At 53.6% G+C, this 11,819-nt stretch overlaps 1 protein-coding gene across 1 annotated transcript in view; it reads right to left on the bottom strand.

Moving 5' to 3' along the window:
* Positions 1–9,822: 9,822 nt before the first annotated feature.
* Positions 9,823–11,819, bottom strand: part of DSCAM (DS cell adhesion molecule) — a 540,559-nt gene continuing 538,562 nt past the window's right edge. The window contains exon 35 of the mRNA XM_015593080.1: positions 9,823–10,286. Coding sequence (XP_015448566.1) covers positions 9,934–10,286 — 353 coding nt within the window. The 3' untranslated portion in view covers positions 9,823–9,933. The remainder of the gene's footprint in view (positions 10,287–11,819) is intronic.

Here is an 11,819-nt window from a genome sequence, read left to right as displayed (position 1 = left end):
CCTTGTTCCGCCTCGACGCACTCCCTTCTTGCACTAGGCTGATTTCAACCTGTCATGGCTTCATCAAGATTGTGGTTGATTTCAATTTCTGTGGTAAACGTTATTAAAGGAAAGTTAGTGGGATACAATACAGCCCCTGCTGTGGCAGTTAATCCCAAGGCAGGAACCGGTGGTCATCATCTCTTTCTTCCGGCACCCATTCTAGAGTCCCCTTACCCTGGGCGAGCCCTTCTGCTGGTCCAGGTGGCTCGTGTGGCGAGTTCGCCGAGACTCTCATCCCTGAGAAGGTGGATTCCTTGGTGACTATGCTCATTTAAGGCTACGGTTGCTCTAACGGCCCATGCACAGTTAAGAACATGGGGACACCAAGGGACACCTCAGCGAATCGCCCGAGGGCCAACTATGTTTCTTCCTGCACTCCTAAAATGGAACCCTACTTCCTCAGGATGACCGAGGTCAGTTCACTCCTGCCAAGATGATAACACCTGTATTTCTTTGCCTGCTGATCTGCTGTTAGGAAGAACCCAAAACAACGGGCAGCGACGGTAGATTTAAGTTTAATGGGACTTCTGCTGGGTTTCCTGCGGGAACATCTCCCCTCTGGCGACTGGGGCCTCTCGACCCACAGAACCCAGCGTCGTAGGGCGAAGGCGCTCGCTTCCTTGTGAGGTGGTGCTGAGCGAGGTCACGCCTGCTCCCAAGCTTTGCTTCTGGATCCACGTTTCTGTCATCGTGCGCTCAGCACCACGTGACGGCCATGGGTGTAAGATACACGCCGCGTCCTGAAGCACCATGTCCCCGCCCCACGAGGTCGTCTCCAGTCGAGCACCTTATCTACATCTTTAAAATGCCGTCATCACGCTCTCCGATAGCTTCTGGATGTAGCAGGACCAGCAGATCACATTGGCATGTATCCAGTGTTACACTTTCGTTGCTGGAAAAAGAGAGAGAGAGTGTGTGTGTGTGTGTGTGTGTGTGTGAAGAGGAGGAGGGAGAGACACACACAGATCCAGAGAGATGGAGAGAGAGACAGGTACGGGATAAAAGAGTGATGAGCGCGATGGAAGAGTTGTCTAGCGGAGACAGACTAAACCAGATAAGAGCCAGCTCACGAATGGTCTTATATGGCAGACTGAAGAGCTTGGATTTTTTACATAAGGCAATGGAAAATCACTCACAGCTATGAAGCGATAAATGACTCAAAGAGACTTGCGTGCTAGGAAGACCAGCATGGCCCTGGCCCAGAGAATGAGATTGGAAAAGGCGCAGCATTGGAGATGTCGAGACTGATTTCAGGAAGGCTTTGCAATAATCCGTGTGAATAAAAGACCTGAGCCAGAGAAGTTGTGAAGAGATTAGGAAGCGGAGGGAAACCGTGAGAATGAGGGGTCTGGCTATCGGATGTGGGGCCGAAGGAGAGTTCTGGATGAGATGGTAAAACCAGCCATCGGGATACGGATTCAGGAGCAGGGCAGCCAGGGGCAGCGGGGTCGTATGCAGTCATCGACATTGCGTAGGTCGCGTTCGAGGTTTGCATGGGACTCCCGTGTCCAGGAGGCTGGCGGGGGCGGACTGAGAAGTAATGGCGGCTGCCATCAAAGGAATCAGCAGACTACAGGTGGTGACTCCCTCTGTGGTTGCAGACGAGATGCTAAAATGGTCCGGGGTGAAGCGGAAATGCATAGGAATGAGGGTGGGACTCTGAGACCAAGCACATTTGAAAGGAGCATTGGAAGATGCGGACCTTACCAATAAAACCGAGAAGAATTAGCTCAAAGAGTGAAAAAAAACCAGAAGCCAGGACGAAGATTCCTCTGGTGCCACAGGAGAGGTTCACGCAACGAGAGCCGCCAGCGGGCCCTGGGTCCGGACCCCAGGACGTCGGCTGCGGCCGCCAGGAGGGCAGCTCCAGAGAAAGGGGTGCGAGGGAGAAAAGCAGGTGCCGCGTTGAGAAGGGGAGAGGAGACAGGACAGTGTCTACGGTAAGTGGGGGGCGGAAGGGGGCGTTTCCTTTTTCTTGATGGCAGAGACTTGAATATCTTTACATACGGCCACGGGAGGAATATGAGTTGGGGGAGTGAAGCGCTCGTAAAGGCGGGAGATGAAGGATCCAGAGTATGGATGGGGAGAAGAGCTGCGAGCAGGTGGGGGACGCTTTTCTATCGCCCTGAGAGGCAGGAGTGAGGAAGGGTGCAGCTCAGAAGAGTTTGGGGGTGCATGCAGAAAAAGGAAGACGCACCCCTTGGTGACCTCTGTTTTCTTGGTGGTCCGTCGGCTGAAAGTGTGGAGAGGAGCTGGGGTGGGGTTTGCAGAAGGGCCTGAAGGGTGAGCCCGTCCCTTGAGACCTGGGTCGGCCTCAGAAGGGCTGGCCTCGCGGGAGCCTCAGGTGCAGAATGCCGGCTTGCATTTCCAAGAGCGAGAAGCGTGACGGCCCTGGTGCCCTGTGTGCTAAGGCCGTGGGTGGGCGAACGTGGTGACTGGCCACGCCCTCCAGGCGCAGACCCCCCGCCTTTTCACCATTGCTGGCAACAACAGCAAAAAGCACCTTTCTGCTACTACTACACGGGGGTTACCCGCCCAGGCTTAGCAGTCCGGATGCTGCCGATGGGGTTCGGATAGAGCCCCCCGCAAAGAGAAGTTTTTGTTTAGAAGGCCTGAGGGGAGGGTGAGCTTTCGAACACAGGTGAGTGAGATTTTATGCAACACACAGGGAAGTCTCCATTACTTGAAAGCTTCAAAAAATCAGGTTGTTTCTTTACTCTCCCCTCCCCGCAGGATAAAGAGCAAACACACAATAACGAGCTGAATTTAGCAGTTTATTAAATAGGTTAAAACTCTCTCTTAGACCTTGAGCTCATGGATGTTTAGAGCATCTGTTTTACAGTCTACAAAACATCCGCACCCCTACATTCGCTTCATGAGCATTGTTTAGAAACATTTACCCGTTTTGGCTGAGATGCGTTCTGGGTCTGTAGGGGTACAGCAGATGAATGACATGCAGCCTTCACCCCTCACACACACGTCCGAGGAGCTCAAACATTTACCCGAGGGGATCGACACCGAGAAGGATCATCTCCTTATTGAGCGGAAGGGCCTTAGAGATTTTTTTTTTTTTTGGTCCAATCAGATCTATTTGCAAATGTCCAAACCAGATGGCCAAGCACGAGAGTGACGGTGAATTCCTGGAAGACTTGGTATGAGAGCTAAGCACCTCAGTGCCTTGGTCTGGCTATGGCACCATGTGCCCGGCCACCCCAACCTTCCCAGGATCTGACATCAGTAAATCAAGTTTCTCATATTTGACAAGATGGGCACATGGGACGGGAAAGCAGACGTATCGTGAGAACAGTCTTTGACAAGGATGGACACGGGAGGGTTTTCCGGTTAGCTCCACGGCCATTAGGATGTCTCTTCTGGCATGCGCTGGATCCTCGTCGAAAGCATCTTTATCATGATTGGTTTTGATGCAAGACTCTCACTCTTCTTAATGGAAACGTCTTCTTAATGTCTCGCGAGCAGGCTGAATGTCATCCACTGAGATCCACTACAGATCATGAAAGAATTTTAAGAGAAGAGAGTGAAGTTTCAGTGGAAATGGGGTGTCCTGTTACCATGTGTCCAAGCGGTCAGAGGAACAGGCAGACTGCCGTGCTAACACTACGCTGAAATAAAGTCCCTCCTAACGCATACATCTATACCTGGCTTGTGCTTGGCTCTGCTTGTGCAGAGTACATCTCTTGGGGCTGTCATCAGGCCACCTTCCCGGGCAATGGCCGAGTGATCTCCCACCTTGGATGGAAATAGATGCTGGTCTTTGTTGGTTGTTGGTCTGGTGCGTGGGATGTGTTTGATTTGTGCGTTACTAAGTGGGGACACGGTGGTCGCATGAAGGACTGTGATCTTGCTCGGGGCAAGGGTCCTCATTTTCCATGGTCCTGGGGGTCGAATGCTGGGTCAGCACCTCAGCACCATCATCACTCCGTCTCAGAAGCTGCCCCTTCATAAGACATTTAGAATTCTGGGTCTAGAAACAGGAGTATCTTTTAAATAGACTGCTAAAATATTTCTCCATAGGGTGGGACAGAGGCAAACGCCGAGGACAAGCCGCAGGGCTGGAAACGCCGCCATCCCTCTGATCCCAATGCTGGGGGAACACGGAAACCGACGGGGCGGCGGTCCGGCCCCAGGCCCCGCTGTCCCTGAGGACACCTCTGAGCACCTCCTCTCCGACACACCATGAATGGACATCTCCGTTGTTGTCCCCACGGAAGGGTCATCTCTTAGAGGCAGAACACGGCCCTCTCTGGGTGGCACAGCGCCAGAGGTGACAAACGTTGCCTTTTCTTCTTGCGGTTGGTTTGAAGTTTCTGGGACACAGAGCTTTCTGGCTTTGCCAGGCTGTTCTTGGGATATGAAAACGGCACCCTTTGCCATGTGCTCAGAGCTACTTTTTCTAAGTTTTTTTTTTTTTCTTCCCGAAAGCAAAAGACTGAAAAGAGGAAGAACAAAAAGAATATTCCCACCAAACCGCAAAAACATCTGTGAGTAGATCACACCCAGAAGTGTGAGCAGAGTGGAGAACAGAGTTGACATTGGTGCTGCTCACATCTGGTGGGTTGTTGTCAAGAACCGTAGAGGGTCTCACATACTTACTGCAATTGGAAGTTGACGAGTTGGCCTGCCACAGTTCCATGGACGCCGGCAGAAGACACGAGACTCCTGAGTCAGAGACTAAGCATATTATGACGCACAGCTCAGCAATCGGCATGAGCACTGTGTTCTCAGCAGCTCCCCTGTGCCCCCAAGGCCCACGGGGTGATGCGGGTCGGCCCAGGTGGCACTGTGCACACAGCGGGTTTGTGTCACAGCTGAGAAACCCTGAGCTTAGGAAACTACCTCCGATTTCTTTTCTCCAATTCAAAAAGTGTTTATCGAATGCCTACTACGGGCCTGGGTGCTCTTCTAGGAACTGGGGACACAAGTGGACAAAACAAAGAATTCTGTGTTCGTGGAGCTGAAATTCTAGTGGCAGAAGACAGATAATGAAAAAGCAATCATTCCGAGTAAGTTAATGACACAGTAGCTTAGAGGCGACGAGGGCATGGACAGAGAGCTGGATCAGATATGCGGGGGCGGGGACGCCAGAAGTGGGCAGGGCGTGGCATCAAAGGGCTCGGGGAAGCCTCCATTGAGAAGACGAAATTGGAGTCAAGATCCAAGTTGGCGAGGGAGCCCGCGTGAGACCACCTGGGCAGACAGGGACGAGCGAGGCTTGAGATTCCTGCGTCTAATGCCCGGGGAGCCCCAAACATTTAAAGGAGGAGCTATTGGCAAGCCTGCCAACCCGGCCTCAGAGGGAGGCTTGTTTTCCTTGTCCTGGTGGGCAGTCATTGCCTGTCGCACAGCAGGGAGACAGATCGCTCTGTTCCGAGGCTGTTACTAGAAGATCCTTGAAAAGGTGATACAGAACAGAACCCACCAGCGCCCCTGCTCAGAAGACAGGCACAATGCGAGGGACTCCTGGAGGATCGTCCCTACGTGGTTGCCCCCACTCTCATGCCCGATGACACTGGAGTGACCCCGGTAATGATGAGGTCCTGACTTGCCAGGGTGGGGGATCAGCCAGGACCCTCTCTGCATCTGCCACCTAACTCTGTCCCTGCCCAGGCCCATCGTTAGGCTACTCAGGGGCTTGACCATCACAAATCTCCTCAAGAAGTCACACACATGAGAGTAAAAAGACCGTTTTCCATAGGTCTGAAGGCTCTTTCTCAAACGAAGCCCTTGTTAGGGCTTCTAAGAGCTGCAGAACCCTCCCTCCGCTCCAGGCACATTCTTTTGGCTCTGCCTTTGATGGGTTATTTTGGGCCAATGGGTGGAGACATAACTTGGGGCTCAGGACCTCTGGATATTCCATTGTTGACACTGAGTCTTCCCAAGTGACCTTCCGAGAGCTGGTAACGCTCCCTGGGCCACATTCTTTCCAGTTTGAATATGGACATTCTGTTAGCTCCCTTTCAACTTTTCAGGGTGAGCCAGCCTGCAGTGTACCAGTCCTGGATTCCTGACCCTAGTCTGTCCCTGGAGGCTGTCCACACCGTCTGCCATTGCCGGAAATGGGTTTGCAGAGCTCACGCCTTCTCTGGAAGGCAAGTTATTTCCTTAAAATCTCACGAAGCTTTAGGCACGTGGGGAAAACGAGGTCCCAGGTCAGAGGGACCCTAGCTGAGTGGTGACCTACTGCTTATTTTAAGGGCAAGTTAAGCAAAAGTAGGTTTTCTGTGTCTTAAGATTGTATCAAGATTGGTAGCAAGGGCACAAAGATGATGGGACTGCAGCGTATCCAGTCTAGCCCACGACTGCTCCGTATCACTTCGCTCTTCCACGTCTGTCCGCCTCCACTTCTCCACCCTCTTCTCTTCGTGGGTAGTCACCACAGGCATTGGTACAGGAAGTGGGCAGGCGTGGACACAGGAAGTGGGTAGGCTTGGGTATAGGAAGTGGGCAGGTATAGGTACAAGAAGTGGGCAGGAAGTGGGCAGGTGTGGGTACAGGAAATGGGCAGGCGTGGGTATAGAAAGTGGGCAGGTGTGGATATAGGAAGTGGACAGGTGTAGGTACAGGAAGTGAGCAGGAAGTGGGAAGGTATGGGTACAGGAAATGGGCAGGCATGGGTACAGGAAGTGGACAGGTGTAGGTACAGGAAGTGGGCAGGTGTAGGTACAGGAAGTGGGAAGGTATTGACAAAGGAAGTGGACAGGTGTAGGTACAAGAAGGGGCAGGTGTGGGTACAGGAAGTGGGCAGGTGTGGGTACAGGAAGTGGGTAGGCGTGGGTACAGGAAGTGGACAGGTGTGGGTACAGGAAGTGGGTAGGCGTGGACACAGGAAGTGGGCAGGCGTGGGTACTTGAAGTAGGCAGGTATAGGTACAGGAAGTGGGCAGGAAGTGGGGAGGTGTGGGTACAGGAAATGGGCAGGTGTGGGTACAGAAAGTGGGCAGGTGTGGATATAGGAAGTGGGCAGGTGTAGGTACAGGAAGTGAGCAGGAAGTGGGCAGGTGTGGGTACAGGAAATGGGCAGGCATGGGTACAGGAAGTGGGCAGGTGTGGACAAAGGAAGTGGGTAGGTGTGGGTAAAGAAAGGGGGCAGGAAGTGGGCAGGTGTGGGTACAGGAAGTGGGCAGGCGTGGGTACAGGAAGTGGGCAGGTGTGGACACAGGAAGTGGGTAGGCGTGGGTAAAGAAAGTGGGCAGGAAGTGGGCAGGTGTGGGTACAGGGAGTGGGCAGGCGTGGATACAGGAAGTGGGCAGGTAGACACGAGAACTGGATGAAGACACTAGGGTTCCCACAGCTGTATGAGCGCTGAGTGTTGGTAGCTCACTGGCTAGGGAGTGAGAGAAGACCCTTCTCACTTCAGGAAGGCGGGCATTTTTCAGACTGCCTGCCGGATGGATGCCTCGAAGGAAGCCCAGTCCATTGACCCGAGAGCTATTGTTCATCGACCCTATGGGCACTGAACAAAGGATAAAGAATTTACCTGAGTTTCGCCACCCTAAGATACAGCCTCCTGTCTGCAGATCTTAGGTGAATAAGATAGATGACCTTTCAAAGATATTACAAATTAGATTAGAGACAGGAAAAGGTCCAGAGAAAAATTAGTTATTATTACTGTCAATTATGGACTTTTAAATATACACTGCTCCTTTAATTTACAGATCCAGACCTCTTTGTAGATGTAAATACCAGGCCCCTACCTGAGAGGTAAGGAGCACACTTTTTGATACAGTGCTTACATGTTGAATTCATTTTAGTGTGCATTTCCAAGGCAGGATCCATGAAAGCAATCCATTCCAGAGGCAGACATGATATAGAATTTTTTATTTTTGCACAGCTTGAGAGAGAGAAAAAAGGTAAACTTCTGAGTTTGGGAAATATAGAAGTTTTAGATTGAGGAAAACAGCTTTTTTTTTTTTTTTAATTCTAAAAAGTAGCATTTCCTGTCTTTTGCATTAAAAAACAGTCTTTGAGGGTGCAATCAGCTGTCAACATGGATTAAATTCTGCAACAGTAGAAGAAAACACCCCACATCTCACATCCATGGGGGCACCTAATGCGAACACCCATCGGGGGGTCTCGACCTGGTCGTGGGCCCTTGATGGGGGCACTCGGTATCACTGCGCTTAAGCAGGCAAGTGGGCCCGCCTGAAAAATAAGTGGACACGAGAAAAAATGGAAAAGAGGGAAGGATGGAGGGAGGGAGGATGCGAGAAGGGGAGAGAGGGCGGGAGAGAGGGCGGGAGAGAGGGAGGAGAGGGAAGAAGCCTCTGAACAGGCTCCCAGGCGGCAATGGCTGGCCCCGGCCTATGCTGGTGGCTCGCAGCGGGGCCCGCGGAGATTAAGGGACAGCAGGGACTCGTGCGGGCTCACCTGGGCGACTGAGCAGCCGTGGGCATTCGATCGTGCTTTCTGCTCAGTGCCAAACCTCCGGCACAGGGACCTCGTTATCCTTCCCTTTTAGGGAAGAGAGTCTGGAATGTGTCATAAACGAAGAATGCAGCTCCTGCTACTTACGGGCGAGCTTTCTGCGAGGCTGGGCCCCGTGGTACGCGATCTAAGCCGACAGGAAGGAAAGCACAGAGTTAGGTTTCAGAGAAGCATCGCACACCATCGACTAGTTTCCTCTGGGTACAGACAAGTGCATGGGAGGGGACATATACAAAGATGGTCTACTGCGAATGCAGACGCCGGTCACAGTGTGACGGGACGGGTCCCGGGGGGCAGGACGCACGGACCCCTCCTGGTCCCCTCCTTGCCCCAGCAGGCTGGGGGAAACGTGGGACTCCGGAGCACGGCTTGGCGGACTCTTCTGTAGTGGGCTGGACGGTAAACATTTTTAGCTTTGCAGGCCACACCGCCTCTGCTGTAACTACACAATGCCACACCACCATCGGGGCACGAAACGGCCACAGGCAAAACGCGAATGCACTTCGGCTGTGCATGTGGCTGTGTTCCAATAAAACTTTATTTATACACACAGCAGTGGCCTGGATTCGGCCCGCGGGCCATAGTTTGCTGAACTCTGGTCCAGCTGGGGGGCCAGGTGCTATCGGGAGACAAGGAACAGAACATCTGGGAGGCTCGGATCATTATGACTGAGACCAGCTGCCCCTTCTGCGCTCGTCCCAGACATTCCCAAGGAGGTCAGAGTGTGGATATTCTCCCTGGCTTATCGAATTGAGTTCCGGGTTCAGCCCTGGTGCTCGCAAACACCAGCATCCGTGTGGGAAGGAGGACCTGGCAAATCAGTAAGAGTCGAGAGAAGCAGACATCGAAATAAAGGCAGACAACCTTTTCTTCTTTATTTCGCTTAGACAAAATGCAAAGAGTGTCTCATTAAATTAAAAAATAAACAAAAAAGAAAACCAAATTGACTCCCCCCTCCCCTTCACTGATGGCACTCGACCTAATGAACAGCGGGAGGTCGGATCGAGGACCCAGTTTCTAACGGGAAAGAAAGGTTTGCAAACATGACGAATGCCTCCCCTCGCCCCAAATCGACGTTCCTTTTAAATTCACAAAGAGGGTAATTTTTGTCCTGTTTTCTGTCTTGCATCTTGTGTGACAGGACTTCCAGTCAGGTTTAAGTAGTCCCCCATGCACTGTGTAGAAAATCGGTAAAAATGCAATAGCCTGTGAAGATCATAAAACTGGACTTCTTTCCCAAAAAATCAGATGCCCAGGCCGACGGGGCTCACGCTCAGACAGAAAAAAAGCAGGAGAGTCTTTGCACTGTCTGTGGTTTCAGTATTTTCTCTCTTTTTTAATATATTGGCAATTTTCTTTAATTATAAATATTGGAATTCCGTAAAAAAAAGGTAGCTTTGATTGAATTTTTTAAATCGTATTTACAGTCGCCGCCCAGTCCCGCCGTCTGTTATACCAGGGTGTAGGATTTCGCGTAAGGATTGTTCCCTTTCAAATGGCCCCGGGAGTCGAGCAGTGATTCCTGGGAGCTGCTCATTTTAGCTGCCTGGCCCAGCTCTGCCCCTTCTCGCTGAGGTAATGTGGCCACGGCCCCCTGCTGCCACTGCTGTCCCTCTCTGGCGGAGGACGTGGAGGAGGGGGCCTCCAGGGGGATGGGCTCGAGGACCGTGGGGCGCTTCAGGGTCCGACTTTTCTGGGGCTCCAGGCACGCCTGCCCCAAACTCAGGTCCCTGCTGGTGCCTGGACCGCTTCGGTTCAACAAGAAGTCCATTCTAAGGTATGGAGGCAAATGGATGAGGTCACCTGCAAAGGAACAGAGAGTTAGTCAGTTTTCGCCTGGCTGGCAGGTGGGCGCCAGGCGTCCTCGTGAGCACGCCATGGGCCATTCGGGGCTCAGAGATGGAGCTGTCACCTGGTCGTGGTTTTCAAGACCCCTGGTCGGAGCGTGTCACCTCTCCCCCTGGGCACAGGAAGAGCCGGCTTTCATAAGGCACAATGACTCGGCCTCTTCAGTGCCAAGCTTTAACCAGAGAAACAGGTGACAGGATCCTTCCAAACCCCGTGACGGAAAGGAAAACGACATCGGAGGCAACAGTGTGCCCCGGGTAGAGTGTGCTAGGCCGCCCCCCGCCTGGGACGGGAGCGCGGGGACCGCACGGGGGCCAGGGGAGGCGGGGGCGCAGGGGAGGCTGTCGGGGTGCTGAATCTAGGCTGGCAGAGCCATGGAACTGCGGGCCTCGGAGCCGCCGGGCTCCCGTGATGGCTTTTGGTAAAATTCCCGGCGCACACGGCCTCGTCGGGCTCCGCCTCCCGGCCAGACGTCTGGCCTCCGGTGCAGGGAGCAGGGAGCAGGGAGCAGGGAGCGCCGGGTGTGGGGGAAACAGCAGCGACCCTAGATCGTTAGTGTTTCTACTGCCTTCTCGAGACCCCCCACTTGGGCTTCTACGGTGCCGTGGAAACGCACCCCGGGTCTTCTTCAAGAGAACCCGGCCTCGGGCGAGGTTGCTGGCAGTCTGCAGCTGCACCTCCAGAATGTGAGGCCACCTGCCCTCCGAGCTGGCGTCCCCATCACCCCGGCCATGGCCTCCACACGCATGGCAGTCTGAGGCGCTCTCTGCCCGACCCTCCTCCCTTTCCTCCTCTGGCAGGTGTCAGTCCCGCGTCTTGGTCTGTGGCCTCTCCCTGCCTGCCCCTGCTCCCTCTCTCTTTTCCCCGAGAATCTCCCCCATTCCCATCCATCTTGGCGTCTGCTTTTTGGACAATCCGAACTGGCACAGCTGCCACCATCACTAACCACTGACTGTCGCGTATGACCTCTGATCGCCACCTCCTATGGGACCTTCTTGGTTCTCACCCCAGCTGCGCCCTCAGCAGCACTTGATGCTGTTGGTCACTTTGCTGCCAGGACGCTCGGCTCCCACGGCACTCTGCTCCCCCACCTCCTCCTCCACTGGCCACCGTCCTTCCCTGGATCCTGGTTGCCCACTCCTGCCCCGCAACACAGGGCTTTCCCGCGGCCTCCGCTCAGCCCTCTCCCCGCGGGCCCCGGTGCTGGCGTCGCCTCCTCACGAATCCCTCACGTCTGTCCTTTCCACTCTGTCCTCTTCCGGGCCCTGGACTTGAATTTCAGACGCGGTGCTAGACATTCTCACATGAACGTCCGTTCTGAATTTTAAATGCCGCCGTCCACCAACCTAGCTCCTGGAGGCCAGCTCCACTCCCAACGCCGGTTTCCCTTCGTTCGCAAAATCTCGTTTAAAATCGTCCCCATCCTGCCAGACATTAGTGCTTGAGACCTCACAGCCCCACGGACACCTTCCTCTCCAGGTTAATTCA

This window comes from Pteropus alecto, unplaced genomic scaffold (assembly GCF_000325575.1).
Source record: "Pteropus alecto unplaced genomic scaffold, ASM32557v1 scaffold97, whole genome shotgun sequence".
NCBI lineage: Eukaryota > Metazoa > Chordata > Mammalia > Chiroptera > Pteropodidae > Pteropus > Pteropus alecto.
The sequence above is the reverse complement of the archived record's forward strand: the minus strand, read 5'-3'. Positions and strand labels throughout refer to the sequence as shown.